At 45.3% G+C, this 18191-nt stretch overlaps 1 protein-coding gene across 1 annotated transcript in view; it reads left to right on the top strand.

Annotated features, from left to right (window-relative positions):
- Positions 1–18191, top strand: part of GRIK4 (glutamate ionotropic receptor kainate type subunit 4) — a 449450-nt gene that overhangs the window by 392612 nt on the left and 38647 nt on the right. Inside the window, exon 13 of the mRNA XM_035139827.3 lies at positions 13652–13765. Coding sequence (XP_034995718.1) covers positions 13652–13765 — 114 coding nt within the window. The remainder of the gene's footprint in view (positions 1–13651; positions 13766–18191) is intronic.

Genomic DNA, 18191 nt, shown 5'->3' on the forward strand with positions numbered 1-18191 from the left:
TACCTGGCTCCTAACCCAACAAACTCCTTGCCCCTTGGATGCCAGCGCCCTGCAGAATCAAACCAAAGGCCTAGGTAGTTCAGGGTCCTGTTTCCCACAATGAAGCTCTCTGGGTGATCTTCGGCCAGTCACTACCTCTCAGCCTAAGCTACCTCACAGGGCTGTTTTAGGGATTAAATGAGGGGGAGAATCGTGTATGCCACCTTGAGCTCTGTGGAGAAAGAAGCGGGGATATAAGCGCAATAAAGCCCATTGGGTTTCTAATGTTAAGAGGGAGGGAGCAAAACAATTTCTCACCTGCTTTGACTTCATTCTGGGTGGCTCCCCTTCCCTCCCTCCAACCTGAGGGTTTTCCTCTGTCCTTTCTACAACTAGAGATGGGTGAACCTGCCATTTCAGCTTCTCATTTTCCCAGTCTTAAATTCTCCACATTTCCACACCAGTTTGCAATTTTTAAAGAAGTCGTTATAAAAGTTCAGCTGCGTACTAATGCAATTTTCTCCTAATATACTTGTCTGTATGCAATTTTGCCCAATATACACATTTTAGTGAATCAGTTTCCCTTGCAGTAATGCAGCCTTGCATGTTATTTTCACCAATATATGTATTTTCATGTACGCACTTTACCTCAGCATATGAATTTTTATGCACATTCCTTGGCTGCTGAACTGCATGGCAAAATTCAGAGGGGTGTGGATTTCAAAGGGTGGCTGTGTTTCAGTTCTCGTATTGCTTCAGGAAGTGTGAATCAGGTAGGTTTGCATTTAAATGCAAACTGAATCAAATCTCTTCCCCACCCCTACACCGCAAGATGTGCATGTGAAGCAGCAGTAAAAGGACTGCCCTCTTCAAATAGCCCCCATAGGCAGCCCCTGACTGTAAGCCTGAGACTGCCAGGGATGGTGGTTTTGCTTTCGAAAAGCATGTTTGTGAGACACACACAGCCCAGAATCCATTTAGAGCTGTGCTACTGTTTTCAGCATTTAAGTTTTTGTCAAATTAAGGCTAAAAATAAATGCAACACGGTTATAAATGTAAGCCCTAATCCTTGATGGACAGCAAATATTTCAGACGCCGAGATAAAAATGTGACCTCTGTATCATGCCTTGAAACATTTGCAAAGACAATTCTGGATGAGGGTGATGGCTGTCGGTTGATAGGGAGCAGAAAAGGTGGCAATGGCAGAGGAGGAGGAAGGAGCAGCCTGAAGGGGCTCCTTTCGGGCCGCTTGTTCCTCCGCCGCCGCCTCTGCCACTCACAAGAGCAGGCATAGGAGCCGCAGTTGGGAGAGGCACAGTGCAGCGCAGTGCCTCTCCCAACCGTGGCTCCTGTGCCTGCCCTTCCGAGAGGTGGGCGGCGGTGGGACTAGAGGCGAGAAAGGGTTTCTTTTGGGCTGCTCACCCCTCCGCCGCCCACTTCACCTGAGTATAAGCCGAGGGGGGCTTTTTCAGCATAAAAAATGTGCTGAAAAGATCGGCTTATACTCAAGTATATATGGTAAGTGTCAACACATTTTTTTAAAGAGACATTCTGAAAAACAAGAATTGCAGCTAATGAAATGAAGAAGAAGCTTAGAAACACTCATTCTAATAAAGAAAAGGACATATGCAGAATTCCCCATGTGCTGGACCTTTCCTATACGGTTTACGAACACCTCAGTTTATGAATTTTGTTTATGAACGCTGCGGACCCATCTGGAATGGATTAATTCACTTTCCATTACTTTCAATGGGAAAGTTCACTTCAGTTTATGAAGGCTTCAGTTTTATGAACAGACTTCCGGAACCAATTACACCCATGCTTTGGGTTAAGTACGCTTCAGGTTGAGTACTCCGCGGACCCGTCTGGAACGGATTAATCCACTTTCTATTACTTTCAATGGGAAAGTTCGCTTCAGTTTATGAACGCTTCAGTTTAAGTACTCCACGGACCATCTGGAACAGATTAATCCACTTTCCATTACTTTCAATGGGAAAGTTCGCTTCAGTTTATGAACAGACTTCCGGAACCATGGGTATTAGGTCTGGCAATAGGGCCCTCCTCTTCTCCTGGTTTTCATCCAGTTCCAGGGTGGTACTGACAGAAAGAGGAGATCATGTTTCCACCACTACTGAGCTCTGCGAGTGCAGCTTTTTCCCAGTTGAAGTGGAGAGTGTTGGAGGACCAGGACATTCGCAGGGAAACCAAAATGCTTGTTTACAAAGCTGTTGTACTACCAACCTTACTGTACGCTTGTGAAACATGGACCACTTATAAACGCCATCTCCAACTCCTCAAAAGATTCCATCAACGATGTCTCCGGAAATTTTTACACATCACTTGGGAAGACAGGCGAACTAATACCAGTGTACTAGAAGAAGCAAAGATCACCAGTGTTGAAGCAATGATTCTCCAACATCAACTTCGTTGGACTGGTCATGTTGTGTGGATGCCTGATGATCATCTTCCAAAGCAACTACTCTATTCTGAACTTAAAAATGGAAAGCGTAATGCTGGTGGTCAACAAAAGAGGTTTAAAGACCGTCTCAAGGCAAAAATTGTTAAAACTGTGTTTATGGAAGACAATCTTACTCAGCTATGAGTAATCGCCAAAGAAGAAGATTCCAGCTCAAGTGAGCTCCTCTCGGCTCTTTATATCTGCTTCTCTTCCTGCCTCCTTTCATCCTTCTGTTTCCCTCACAGGCATTTGTCAAGTATCCTCTCAGACCCCAACACTGCAGGCAAAGATGCCTATTCATGGGGACAAGCAACCATCATTTGCAAGCATTTGTGTTCTTTCGTCAGGGTCCTGACCACTCATTCAACAGCGATCAAGCCAGCCAAGCTCACAACAATATGATAAAATGAGATAAATCATTGCATTGCAGGTGCACGGCCTCTTGGGAAATTATAATATCATGCACATCTAAAGCATTTGTAATGCAATCCAGACAAGGATAGCCTGACTTCTGTTGTCTGTGCTCTGGTAACCTCTATATTAGATTGTGGTAATGCAGGGCTCTCCAACTTCCCAGGGAAGTGATCTACCCATTGGATTGACCAGAGTTGTTGACATTTGGGGGGAAAGCTGTCTTAGGGAGGATGAGCCAAAATTGTTAAGCTTTTTGGGGGGTCAGGATCCCGCTATTGACCAGGATTGGCCAGAGACATCCCGTGATCGATCAGTAGGTCGTGATCGATTTGCTGGACAGGCCTGCTGTAATGCATTACATCCTTTGAAGACCAATTCAAATGAAGGCCAATTCAAATGGAGAGTTTTCACCTAAAAAGCCTTATGTGGCCCAGGACCCCAATACCACAGGGATCGCATCTCATCAACCTGAGCCCTGCATTCAGAATCTGAGGCCCTTCTCTGTGTGCCTTCTCAGGGAGGCATGCCTGGCATCATCACTATCTCTTTTAGATACCAGACACAAAAACTCTCTTTTTTCCACCTAGGCCATTGGACCTCAATTTTCTGCTTATCTTTCAGTGGGGTTAAGGTTGAGTTCGATCTGCTCTTTTATATATATTATCAGTGAGCATTTTGAGTGATTTATACTCTTGTTTTCAATGTTTGCTTCTAAAAATCTCTTTGAATTAACCTTTGCTGACTAAAGCAACTAAAAATAGAATAATAATATAAAATATCAAAAACCAAAATAAGATGTATTGCTTTCAGCTTGCTTTGAAACTGGAGCTGGATTATTATGCAGTTTTACTCCAACAGAAATTCAAGTCTGGAGTTGCTCTGTTATGAAATTCACCTTTGCTGGTCTGGCAGGTTACTGAACTTCAGTAGGAATGGAGACCAATCAACTGGTCACTTGTTTCATCCATAATAGCTGTTTCTCTAGAAATGCCATTTTTTGTTACCCACATTTAATGGAGCCTCAAAAGAACATTGTTTCCAAATACTTCGCATTCCAGTGTATCCTGCATTATCCTCATGTTGTTGTTGCTGCTGCTGCTTTGGAATAACGTTTAGCAGTTTTTAATAATAAATAAACTGTGTGGAATGTTGGATAAGCAAAGCATTATTGATGCTTTTAAAGGCTACTGTGCCTTGAATTTTTAAAAAATCCTGTCTTCAGGTCCAGTCAATGTTATTACTTCCTGTTGAGTACAAACATGGGATTAGTCTTAAATTTCATTATGAAGGAAAGAAGAAAAGAAAACTCTCCTTGTTTTGGGAGGAACAGAAGTTGATTAATTGAGGAATTCATCATTAAATCCCTAGCAATTATCTAGGGAAAGCAATGAAATAGGTCAAATCTGGAAGGAGAAAGGCGTTAATTAACATTGCAGGGGTCCTTTTGGAATGCGGCTTGTTAGTAGATATTATAGAAAGATCTTGGTCATGGTGAAGGGCATTGCTGGATAATAAGTGTTGTATGGAAACACCTTTCTAAATACATTTCTAGCTGATTGTGGAAAAACCATGCCTCAGCAGTACTGGAAGTTCCAGCATGACCCAACACGTCTTTGACCAGAATGACAAGAATTGAGGCTCACCTGAGAGTTAAGGAGATGCAGTTGCTGCTTCTAAGCACAGATCTTACCCAGTATTAATGGTTATCTTGTAGATTTGGGTTTAGGTCTTTATAGCTTGCAGCAAATAAGAGTTGCATGTGGCTGATAAACCAACACAGTTATTAGGCTAGCGAAGTGCAAAGGACTATGGAAAAATGCTATTTATTAAACAAAGACCTTGAGAACCAGCAGGATAATCTATTTATCCTGTTTAACAAACTTTGCCAGGGTAACCTGAAAAGGGTTGCTACAATCTTCTTCTTCTTTTTCCCCAACAGAGCTGCCTTTAATTACGGTACTTAAAATGTTTTCTGTAGAACTCAGCAAGCTAGGATACCCATGAACTGGCTTCTGTTTTTACAGTTCTCTGTGCATATTTAGAACCAAAATGGAATCCAGAGGGGAGATTGGGAGAAAGCATTTGCATAAGTTATTTCTTAAGTGTGGGCTGACACTTCCATAGTATTTTATCTGCAGGCAGTACGATTACAGTCTGGAGCCTTGACCCTGAATTTTTCAGAGCATCTTCTCAGGTTTGCCCTCAACGTCTCTTGTTACTTGTGCCTTGAAGATGCAGGCTGTGAACATGAGAACTAAAGAAGTTATGGATTGTTTTCTTAAATTTGCTGGACACAGAAAGGTGCAATTATACCAAGTCAAACCCAGGAAACTTCCCAGCCATGATGACTATGTTCACTGCTTTGGAAGAATAGGAACATCAGAAGAGCCTTCCTGAATCAGGCCCAAGCTCCAACTGGTTCAGCAGGCTGCTTCCCACAGTGGCCAACCTCTGGGAAAGCCCCAAAGTAGGCCTTGAATGCAGGACTAATCTGATCTTCAAGGTATTCGACCTCAGAATATAGAGGTTGCATATTGCTCAAAGCCATTGGTTGACCTATGCTCTATGAATTTTCCTAATCTTGCTATAAAGACATTTAAGCTAGGAGCCATCACCACATCCTGTGGCGGTGAATTTCATAATGAATAATGCACTCTGTAAAAAAAAAAAAAAGAAGAACAAAAAAAGTCCTTTCTTTTATCTGCCTGTAGCGAAGGATCAAGTTCATACTTCTATTTTGAAGAGGCAGGTTCCCTGGAGTGTAAGATATGTGCGAAAAATTAAAACTGTGATTCTGAGATACGGGTCACGAATTACAGAACCATACAGCAATTGTCTCTAAGAGATAGATTAGCAAAATGTAATTCTCAGGTTCCTCTCTCATTTTACAGACAATCTGCCCAAGTCTCTGGAAGGAAAGTGCGAGAGAGCAAGCTCTCTTTATCATTACTGGTGCTAGACTCAGGTGAAATCACCTTTCCAACCCCAGCAGGTGTTTCAGGCTAGCTTTCTTTGCCTTGTTTGGCAGAAGATACCTAAACAGCTGGAGAGGCAGGAGTAAAACACCAGCCCTGGGACAGTGCTAAGTGTTGCAGGAGTCTTGCTTAGCAGATCGCCTCTCAACAAGTTGCCAACTGCCACTTTAAACCAGCGCTGAACACCATTCATCACCATTAGGGTCAGAATGAGCTCCATCAGCCACCATAACAGGATCATCCATTGGGAGAGATTCTGTCCCCGCATTTAAACCTTCCAGTGTGTTTAATTGCCAAGTTCGTGGAACTCAGTTAATAACAGCCCTGTGAAACGTCGGCATCTTCTGAGCATGCATCTCCTACCAGAGACAGCATCAACATTTAATGACAGCCGAGTCGGGTCATGCTTTTAATTTCAGACAGCAGTCTGTCAAGGGACACTCTGATGCAGGGAGCATTTTGTTCAAATTTAAGCAATCTTCTGCCTGGGAAGAATCTGGAGATGCTGATGCTACTCTAATATGCTTTGGAAATCTCCCGCTTTGCTTGTGTAGCAAGAAACTACAGAGCTAGTGAAGTATGCGCGTAAGAAGTTGCACATCTGTCGGGACACAGAAAGCACAAAAATTCTATTTCAACTCTTAACTACCTTCCCTTGTGACCTTTCAGAGCTGACGATGCAGAGGCATAACCAAAGCTTTGTGTCGATTGCATCCAGGGCAGCTGCCTATTGGAAGAAGGCGGTGGGGGTCCAGAGCAGGTAGAGGTGACATTCCAGAGCTGCAAACGGGTGACTCAAAGGGCAGGCATGTGGTCATAGCTGGTGCAAATTTTGGCTTTCTCTGTGTGCGTTATTACAATCTGTCACAAGGAACCTAGGAAGCTGTCTTAGAATAAGTCAGATTGTTGGTCCATCTAGCTCAGTAGTGCCTACACTGGCTGGCAGCAGCTCTCCAGGGTTTTAGACAAGGGTTCTTTCCCAGCCTTACCTGGAGATGCCTAGGATTCAACCTGCAATTTAACTTCACACAAAGCAGGTGCTCTACAGCTGAGCTACCATACTTCCCCAGATGCCTTTTTTCAGTTAAAAAATTGGGCATAATCTCCCAAACAACTAAATATATAATGAAAACACCAAGATCAAAAGCAGAAACCAGTGCAAGGAAGCAGCATCTTAGGCTGAGACCTCACAAGGCTGAGCACTAAGCTCTGAGGTCAGGGCTTCTCAGGTTCCTGGCAAAGAGGAATTTATGCACAAGGGTCATCTGACTTGATGTGCCGGCTAACAGGCCTCCCAGCCTAGATGGAGCCCTTGAAGCCCAGAGCTCAGTCTGCCAGCCTTGCAATAGAATTAGAGCACAGGTGATGCCCGAAGTTAGGCAATGGCGCCTGCCTACTGGGGGCTTTGGTTTGAGTCCCCCACGGGCACCTTACACTTGGGCCACCACATTCACACCATGCATTTAAACCAGTATGATACCATTTTAAACAGTCACAGCTTCCCCACCCCCAAGAATTCTGGGAACTGTGGTTTATTGGGGGTGCTAAGAGCTGTTGGAAGACCCCCATTCCCCTCCCAGAGCTGAAACTCCCAGAGTTTCCCATGAAGAGAGATTGCTAAATGAGAATTGCAGCTCTGTGAGGGGGAATAAGGGTCTCCTAGTGACTCTTGGCACCCTTCTTCAGCTCCCAGAATTCTTTGGGGGAAGCCATGACAATTTAAAGTGGGATCATGGTACTTTAAATAGATGGTGTGAACATGGCCTTAGTTTCCTTTTCTCAGAATATGTGATCTGTAATGTAGATCTCTAGATACAGCGGTGAAGCAAGCCAATCGGGCGCCTGGGGCGGTACCCTGGGATGAGCCAAATGCCTGCGGGGGCGGGGCCAGCCGGGGCAGGACACTCCCTGGGCGCTCCGAGGAGTCTGCCTGCCTCCTCCCACTCAGCCGCCCTACAGCTGAGGGCGAGGCGGTGGGTGGACCATTTTGAGAAGTGTAGAGCCTGCAGGCGCCCAAGCCACCGCATCACTCCCAGGAGAGACGCATGACTCGGCCCCACTGCAGGCCCCACGGTGAGTGCTGCCTGGTATTTTGTCACACACACACACCCCTCAGTGGTGGCACCTGGGGTAGCCTGCCCCCACTGCACCCCCCTTCCTCCACCCCTGCCTAGATGTTCCAGGTATGCCTGCAAAACCAACACTAGCTGTCTTTTTGCTAAAAGGCTTTGTGTTACTATCAAGGGCCTTTTGCCTTTTAATTCATTCCAACACCTTTATGCAATAGCAAAGTCCAATATGCTGTGCAGACTGCACTTGACAACATACTGCTCTGCAGGCACGGCTGTGGTGTTAAATTAAAGCACTGGATGTGGAGTTTTGCTGAAAAGAATTTCTTTGCCCCATCTGTCACACAGAATCCAATAAATAGACACAATGTGAGGTTAGGGTGAGAGTTGCTACGAGCTTACCAAGACACTGAAGAAGACACCCACCCTTGATCGAGGAGCCCCCCCTGTAGAGGTCTGCTGCTCCATTCCTGCATCCCACCAAACAGAGATCTCTTGGGCTTGAAATCTCACCCACACTGAACTTTAAAAAATGCTGACAACAGGACTTTTGTTTTGTTAACAGCAAGTTTCACCATTTGGAGCAAACTGTCCTCTCTCCCTTTATGTCCTAGATGCGACCTCTCTGCTGCTTTCTTAATGAATTTCACACTTTCTAAAAGGAACACTGAGGCAGATGCCCAGATGCTGAAAATCCTCTCATTTTTCGGGACTTTACTGAGCTGCACATATTGTAAAACTGATGCGGACATTTTGACCCCGTCAAACAATCATCGCTCACCGGGAGAAATAAAACCTGGCGCTTTGGCTCATGTGTTCTGGGTCTTGATGGAGGGTGGAAGGGTGCTTGTTATTTTTTTGTCTGAGGTCTCTGTGCGTGGATGTTCTTGTTTCTTTGTTGTCCAAACTGATGCTTAAAAATAATAGGACTTTTGGAATTGCTTCAGAATACACAGAGTTCTACATAAGACTGAATGAGAAACCAAGATCTTGTAACCGGGGGGGGGGGAGCGGGGGGGACTTCCATGGGGGTGCTATTTCTCCAGTTTTCCACTGGTTATTGCAGAATCAAATATATGGCTTTGCATCAGTTTTTGATCCCTGTTTAGGAGCTGGTTGGCAGAAGGGGCAGTTTCACCCAGAGTAGACCAGTGGAAACTAATGGACCTAAGTTACAGTCATTAATTTCAATGGGTCAGCTCAGTGTAGGGTGAGCATTGGCTAGAATCCAGACTCTATAGCTCTGGCTACAGCTTCAAGGGGCCCCGGGAGATTTGATTATTGGCATGTGTTAAAGGATGCTTGGTGGCCATGATTTTTATATATATGATGGTAGTGCTTCAGAAACAACTATGGGCAGAATGTCTCTCTGCAAAATGTCTGTCTGGCTTACTGAGAAGAGAAGAAAGATATGGAATAAACTACTATAATACTAGGGATCAGTTGAGGGAGAGAGCTCCAGCTGAAGACAGGTAAAGGTGGTGGTGGTTGAACAACGGGATCCTGCAAGGAAAAGAATTCCACAAGCTGGGCACCATCAATGAGAAGGACCCTTCTTATGTCCCTATGCATAACAACTATGGGAACACAAGTAGGGCCTCTCCTGATGCCCAAAGTGCACAGATGGACTCCTAGGGGAGGAGACCAGGCCTCCATGTATCTAGGACCCAAACCATTTAGAGATTTAAAGCTCAGGATGTGTAAAGTAGGGCTTCTGTAGTTGGCCCCACTTTAGCTACACCTTTAGAAATAGCTCAAGTCATCTTTGGACGACCAGACTGAAATATTGCTGCCGTCTTGACCCGTGTGCTATGCTCATGTACTGCCAGCTTCTTCTTTTTCATCTAGTTTTTATTTTATGTTTTTCTCCTAGAAGGGCAATAAAGGAGATGTTCCCACAAGCCAAGACTTTTGTTTTCTCTTCACTTGCTTTTTATAGCCGTCTCACAGAGAGTCGTCTTCTGTAAATGGGTGATGGCTTGAAAGGTTTTGCAGGCCCCCATCAGAAAGGAGGTCGACTCAGTGTATAGACAGTGTAAGATCAGGCACCCAACACTGCGAGGTGCACATACAACACACCTGTCATGTCATGTTTACAACTTGGGTTATGAATCCTGGGTGATAAATTCCCCATTTAATGTCTCACAAGCCTCTCTACAGCAAGGAGCCCATGAAGCCCAGGGGCGTGAAGTGCAATTTAGTGTATTCAGCAATCCATTTGCAGGAGCAGCACAGCTGCCTCATACCTTGCAAGTAATACTGGCAAGTGAGGGAGACAGTGTGGTACTCCCCATTTTTTTATTTTTTAAAAAAAGCAATTCAAACCCATTACAAGAAAGCGATAGTAATAAAAATCCTATTTAAAATTAAAATCCTTATCTCGGTTACATGATGATTAAATTGGAAAGAGTTTTTAAAATATTAATTTGCATTGCACCTTTGACAGCTCTTATTTTTCATCAAAGAGTGCAACATCTCCTCCTCCGTGTTTGTGGGTGAGCTGAGGGTAGATGCATCTCACATCTTCATTTTCCGCAAGGTCTTTTTTAGCTGAGGGAGGGGGTGGCGGCGGCAGCAGCAGCAGCAGCTTCCCATTGCAAAGTATTTATTGCCCCATGGGAAATGATCGCATTACCCTCCAGCCAGTGGAGGCAGGCCCAACAAGGTGAATGGGGCATGGCCCTACCAACCTCAGTCAGCCCCACCCTGCCTCCCTCCCTCCCTACTTAAATCCAGTCCAGCTGACTTAAATCCTGTCAGTTTTCTCCTCCTTTTCCCTTGTAGAACTCAGCAGGGGGTGGAAGGAAGAGAAGAGTGAGGAGGAGGAGGGTGGAGACAGAAATAGATTTAATTGTGTCTGCCTGTCATTGACTCTGGCTCCCCCTACAGTTGGTCCTCCTGCCTTGTGTCTATACCAGTTCCGATGACCACCAACCACCACTGCCCCCAGCAATGGTATGTCATGGCTTACGAACATGGAAAGCTGCAATGTACTGGGACCCAGTGTGGTGTAGAGTATCAGGTTAGAGTATCAGACTAGGACTTGGGAGACCGGAGTTCAAACCGCTACTCAGCCATAAAGCTCAATGGATGACCTTGGGCCAGTCACTGTCTCCCAGCCTAAACTACCTCACAAGGTGGTTTTGCAGATTAAAAGGGGAGGGAGTCATGTACACCACCTTGAGATCCTTGGAGAAGAAGGGTGTATACAAATAAATGCATTAAATAAATGAATAATTCAGACCATTGATCCGTCTAGCTCAGAATTGCCTGCCACTGACTGACAGCATCTCACTCTCCAGGGTTTCAGGCAGTGGGAGGTTCCCCCAGCCCTAGTCAGAGATACCATTGGGGATTGAACCTGGGACCTGCATGCAAAACAGGTGATCCACCACTGAGTCACAGCCCTTTCCTGAAGGGTCTTGGGGACATGTGGCATCTGTTTCCTTGAGGGAAGGTATTTGCATACCCAGCACTAGGTAGTTTCTTCACATCCTGCCTCCTGTACCTGGGCAGCAATGTAATTGGACAACATCCATCCTGGGATGCAGAGGGCATTGCCCAACCCATAGTCAAGTACAGGGAGGGAAAGACAACTAAAACTAACCCACGGTTCTTGCTGGATCATAGACCTTCAGATGCAAAGGAGTCATCCCACTCTCCACCCAAGCTTTGATTATATTTTTACAACTGCCTTGATTATATTCTTATATAGAAATGTGAGGGAGAACTGTCAGAAACAAATCTCAGGGGATAGGCAGCTCACAGCAGCTCCATCAGCCAATCAGTGTCACGGGCTTCATTAGTGCAAGGAGAATGCAGTACAGAGCTACAAAGGCTGGAACCCTAGGGATATTCTGGCTGAGTCTGGTAGAGTGCTAGTCAGGGGAGCTGAAAGTCAGGACCATGGAGAGCTCCCTGTAGAACCAGGTAGCACACTCTGGGCTCACTCATGCTTACCTTTGCATAGCTAGGCACAGGGCTGAGCCTTCCAGGTCCGGGTCTGAGCAATATGTGGAAAACCCAAATTGTTGTTTGCTCTGGTCCATTGGTAAAGATCATGTTTCCTTAGGGAAAGTGTCATGGAAGGGTGGGGCGGGGGAAGCACATGGATACAAACTGGTGAAGTGTGGGCCTGTGCCTAGAAAGTGCAGGGTAAAATATAAGTGTGGATAAGCCCTCAGGGTTCGTCCAGACTTTCTTCTGCACCATGCTTTCAGATAAAGACCCACACTTTCCAGGTCCGTATCTGAGTGGTGTTTTTCTTTTTGGTCCTGCCACTTTTCCTGGGAAAACCAATTCAGTGGTAAACAGTGGGTTTTCCTAGGAAAAGCAGTGGAACAACAACAAGAAGAAGAAGAAGAAGAAGAAGAAGAAGAAGAAGAAGAAGAAGAAGAAGAAGAAGAAGAAGAAGAAGAAGAAGAAGTCACTTGGACACAGACCTGAAAAGCACAGACCAATGCCTGAAAAGTGCAGCGCAAAAGGAAGTCTTGATGAGCCCTCACATAGATCTGGCCTTCACATGTAGCAGAATGAGTTGGCAGAATCCTGAGATGATGGAGACTCACTTCAGACTGTAGGTAGGGTTGCCTTGTTATTGTTTTCCCATGTACTAATTAGGGCTGTGCAAGGCACCTCTGACACAGTTCAGGCCCCAATCTGGGCCACACCAGACCTTGGAGAGCCCTGATTAGTTACATGGGGTGGCAGTGAGGAGGGTGGGGGAGAAGATGGTGATAGTAGAGGCTCGTGCCTGGACCATCTCCTGCACTCCCTTTCCCCTGCCTACAACTGCATGTTTAATCCATGTTTTAAATCCTAATTAAGCATTCAGTTGGCAGCAAGCAGGGTGAGAGGGAAAGGAGATGGGATTTGTCCAGCCTGGGTGCACAGCTCTAGTACCAATCTTCCTGACAGTATCAAAATACCAGCCCAAATCACAACAACCCAGCACGTCAGGAAGAAAGGTCCCAGCCCTTCCTGAGCTACTTGTCAGATTGCTCCCCTTTTAACACAGAGTATCACACATTTGTGATTTCTCCTACCCACATGAAATGACGCCATCCATTATTCCATCTCAGTGCTATTCCATCTCGTAGCCACCTCATTCTGCAACATGTGTCACCCAGGCCAGAGGAGCTGGGAGCCATTGCTCCAATGTGCATCTGGAGCTGGCTAGCAATTTACGTAGTTCTGCAGAGAGATGTGTGTTTCAAGAGCCATCTCTCTGGATGGAGCCTCCCTGGAAGTTAAAGGGGCTCCATTCTATTATACAGCATGTGGGTGTTCCAGATTTGGGATACCTCTTGCAGCCCTTGAGCCTGGAAGGTTGGAGGAAGAAGTTGCTCTGTGGCTGCTGGTGGTTTGGAGGAAGCGTCTCCTGAGTCCAAAGAGGGGCTAAACTATCTCCTCTGGAATCAGGGATAGAGTTCTCACTCTCCAATGAAGCTTCTATTGAGATCTTTGGAGTCTGCTCCCTGGAAGGCTTCAGGACTCAATTGTCTGCATCTTCAGAGCTCAGGACCCTTGGGTAGCCTTGAGTGAGTCACTATTTCTCAGCTGAACCTACCTCACAGTGTTGTTGTGAAGCTACATACACCTATGGCATTTGGAATTGGCCTCTTGCCTCTTGCTAAGTCTGACCTCTGAATGAGAAGTCTTTTGGAGACCATTCATTCCATATTCCTTTGCTGCCTTCTGCCCTCATATCTCTTGGGGAAGAGATATTGATCTTCACTATGTTCTTTTCTTTTTAGAAAGCTGATTTGGCAGTGGCTGGCCTGACGATTACAGCCGAACGAGAGAAGGTGATTGATTTCTCCAAGCCGTTTATGACTCTGGGGATTAGCATTCTTTACCGAGTTCATATGGTAAGAGACGTCTCTTAGAAATGTTTCTGCTGTGAGAGATACCTGCATGCAAACACTTTCTGGCTAAGGAAGGGAACAAAGACTTGTGGAAACTTTTCACTATTTAGCCATTTCAATTCAAAACATGGCAGAGTCAGCTAGAGTTGGACATTTCACCAGGAGGACAAAATCTGGTCAACTCACTCGTCAAATTTTGTGAAATATGGCCCAGTATTTTAAAAGCATCAACATAATTTTTTTGAATTTCTTTTTATTGCTTTTCTTCTTAAGGTTAAACATATGCAACAAAAACTTCTCCCCACTTAGTAACTATGGTGAAGCACAGAATATAGCCATGTTATGCAACACATCAAAAAGCAGAGACAAGCCATCTTATCCAATGCAATAGAATAAAAATAGTCCAGTATCAGAAATCAAACCAAGCAAAATTTTCTATAAGCTCTAGGACAGGCACCCCCAGACTTCGGCCCTCCAGATGTTTTGGACTACAATCCCCATCATCCCTGACCACTGGTCCTGTTAGCTAGGGATCATGGGCGTTGTAGGCCAAAACATCTGGAGGGCCGCAGTTTGGGGATGCCTACTCTAGGAAGTCCTCCATTGTCTGTCTTGTCCATATGTATAACAAAACATTGTTGTTCTGTCATAAAGTTATCTGTGATTTTTTTATTTCCCCCTCTTGCCATTTTTAGCTTATTTGCAAATTTTTCATTTAGATGTATCTGCCACAGCTTTTGGTACCATGTCATCAGAGTTGCCTCTCCCAATCCCTTCCAAAATCTGGCAATCACCAACCTGGCCACTACCAGAAACTATCCAATTATTGGTTTAAAGTGAACGTTTAAGTTTTTGCCTGAAAAATATTCAGCAGAGCTAACTCACTTTTGTAGGTGCTGGCCAGTAATTTTGTGGACTTTTGTAAGGATGGAATCCCAAATTGTTAGCATTATGGGAACAGTGGACAATAGAATCATACTTGATACTTGTACTAATACAAAAGTTAGATAGCTGTAATTGTGAAACAATCACTTTTATAAAATGTTAACCAATTACTTATTTTGTTATATATTGATTCTGCACATCCCCCAGGGAGCTCAGGACAGCTTACATAATCATCCCCTCCTTTATCTTCAGAACAGCCCTATGTGGTAGGTTAGGCTGAGAAGGAGTGACCAGTCCAACATCAGCTAATGAGCCAAGTGAAGATTTGAACCTTGGTCTCCCTGGGTCCAACACTAGGCGAGAAATGGAGAACCTGTGGCCCTCCGAATGTTGCTGGACCCAAATCCCATCAGCCCCAGCCAGCATGGCCACTGGTTAAGAATGACAGGAGTGGTAGCTCAGTGTCAGAAGTGAGCCAACAGTAAATCACACCATTTAAATTGAAGTTAATTCTCTTTATTAGCAAGAACACAATCTGCATAGACTTGGTGGAGTGTCAGGCCTAATGAGCAAAACAGCTTATCCCCGGTAGGTCTTGCCCTCATGGATCAGTTGGCGAGACTGCAAGTCCCCACCTTCCCGCTGCCATCTAAGCACCCTTAGATCTCTGTGGATTTTCCCAAGCAACCAGAGATAGTGCCTGCATGAAGCCAACCTCTCCTCTGCCCTTTTCATGCCTCTTCTGGTTCTGGGAGACCAGGGGGTAGGGGAGCTTGTCACAGCAGGAGAGAGAGAGACACTCTGGATTCTTCACCAACCTGACTCATCTTTGCCTCTTGGCCTCCCTCCTCCTCTGCTTCTGTTTCTGGACTTCACTCCGCCATAGACTCTCCCAGCTCACTAAACCCTGTTACCTCTTCAGCTTCCAACACCTCTTCCTCTCAGGCTTCTCCCTCTGGCCACATATTGTCATCCCACCACCAATCCCCAGGCTCTGAGCCCTTTTCTCCAGCTGGTTCCATCCACCATTCCTCTTCCTCTGCAGCCAACCAGTCCATTACACCCAGCAACATCTGGTGGGCTGCAGGTTCCCCACCTGTGCACTTTGCAAAAGCCTTTGTCACTGATGATGGCTTGCATGTCTGTAGTTCTAGCAGGTAGCAATGAGAGGAATTTTACAAGCTGCTGGGTTTCCCAAAAATTCTGCAAGGCTGGGGTCAAGCTGCCATCACTCCTAAGAGGTCTTCTTGGCACCCACATTGACATCTCTTCCTTTTCTCCCAGACTTCTTAACAACTTCAGCATCCTATATGACTCAGTGCCTTTAACGTCATAATTGTTCAGTCTTCTGGAGATTACAGTTGGGCTTGAGGAGGGTATTTCTCTGTTAAGTTTGTTTTCTAAATGTTTGCTTTTGTTATGTTTTTAGTGCAAGGTTTATATTGTCCCTACTGGATGGTTTTAATCAATTTTATCGCAAGGCGCCTGAAGGCCTTAGTGTGAACAGATTCATATATTTTATATCATCATTATTGTTTGCCTTGAAAGGTGGAGCAAAAATTAAGCAGTGAATACATTTTATTGTAAATCACCTAGAGGCCTTAATGTGAGCAGGCGCATGTGTTTAAAATCATCATCATAATCATCCGCCTAGAAAAGTGGAGCAAAAATTCATATATGATTAAACCAACAACCTGGGGTGTATGTGGGCTGTAACTGCACAACAGACCCCTCCCCAGCTGGAGAACCTGAGTTGGGTAATGCCAGCTACCCTCACATACATCAGCATTGAAGAGGAGACAGAAGCCATCAGCTGAGGATCTGAAGTGTGAGGAATGATGAGTGTTCAGAAAGCGAGTGAGAGAGGTGAGGGAAGCCAGCGTGGAGCAATGAGGCCACAGATAAGTTGGCAGCCCTTGCACCCTGTGGACGAGGGCTGTACCTTAGCCTGGTCTGGCCAGCCGCCCAAACCCTCTCCCTCAATCCCTCCACAATATCAGACATACAAAATATCCTTTGTCAGACACAAAATGTTTTGATACTAATCCTACCTTTGCCCCTAGCTGCACCTAGGTGAGAAAAGATGCCAGAAATTTCCTGGCTCAGAGAGGGGAAAATCAATAAAAAAGCAAGATTACTTTGAACTAAAAAAGGTAGATAAAGAAAGGCAGAAGCAGGTGCTTAAGGACAGGTTCTCATTCTCTGCTGGCCTTTTAAAGTTTTTGTTTCTTTCTGGTTTATTCCTGTTATGCCGCCATGCTCGTTGGACGGAGACTTGTAGGCTCATGAAAACGGAGCCTCCTGGGACTTCCTGTCTAGGGAGAGACTTCCTGTTGTCAAGGTTTCTGTTGATGTCAAAATCAACCCCGCTCCTTACACAGACTCCCAAACCTGCACATGGAGCAAATGCTCAGTTCCAAGCAATTGCCAACAGGTTGGCAGGCTATCTTATTCCTGTGCTATTTTGCCTCACTTCCTTCCTGTCATCCCCTTGGCAGGAGAAACTACACGTATAACATTATCTTCCTGATGCACAGCAACTAATGGAAAATGGTCCTCGTCAGGAAAATCTTGGGGACCCTATCCCATAATATACCACCATCAGACAGCAAGTGAACAGTAGGAATGTGTCTGCAGAGCTGTGCACCAAACCATGGGTACCATTTAACCTTCAAAGAATTGGAGAGGCTGAAGGGGCTTCATCTATCCCCCCCCCCCCCGGTGAAAGGATTACTCTCCTCTGCACATGTTCCAGTTTGTCAATATTCTTCTTAAACTGTGGTGCCCAGAACTAGGCACAGTACTCTAGGTGGGAGCTTACCAAGGAAGAATAGAATGGGACTATGACTTCGCTTGATCGTGACACTCTATACTTCTGTTGATGCAGAATTGATTTGGGGTTTTTTTGTTTTTTTTGCTCCATCCCACTGTGGACTCATGCTAAGCTTGTGGTCTACTAAGACCACTAGATCCTTTTCACATGTACTACTGGTAAAAGACAGGTGTCTCCCATCTTATATTTGTGCAGCTGCTTCTTCCTGCCTAAATGTAGAACCTTACATTTGTCCTTATTGAAATTCATTTTCTTTGTTTTGGCCCTGTTTCCAATCTGCTGATGTCATAATGAATTCTGATTCTATCTTCTGAGGTATTAACCACCCCTCCCTGTTTGGTGTTACGGCGCTTCTGTATGCTGCTCTGGTTTCGCCAGAAACGGCTTAGTCATGCTGGCCACATGACCCGGAACCTGTACACTGGCTCCCTTGGCCAATAAAGCGAGATGAGCGCCGCAACCCCAGAGTCGTCCGCGACTGGACCTAATGGTCAGGGGTCCCTTTACCTTTACCCTGTTTGGTGTTACCTGCAAATTTGAAGAGTGCCACCTCTATTCCTTCATCCAAGTTTATTTACAAAGGTGTTGAACAACGCAGGACAGAACCCTGCAAACTCCACTTGTCACTTTGTTCCAGGATGATGAAGTACCATTGGCGAGTACACTTTGAGTTCAGTCAGTCAACCAGCTACAAATCTGCCTAACAGTAAC

The sequence above is a fragment of the Zootoca vivipara genome, chromosome 14 (assembly GCF_965207765.1).
Source record: "Zootoca vivipara chromosome 14, rZooViv2.hap1.1, whole genome shotgun sequence".
NCBI lineage: Eukaryota > Metazoa > Chordata > Lepidosauria > Squamata > Lacertidae > Zootoca > Zootoca vivipara.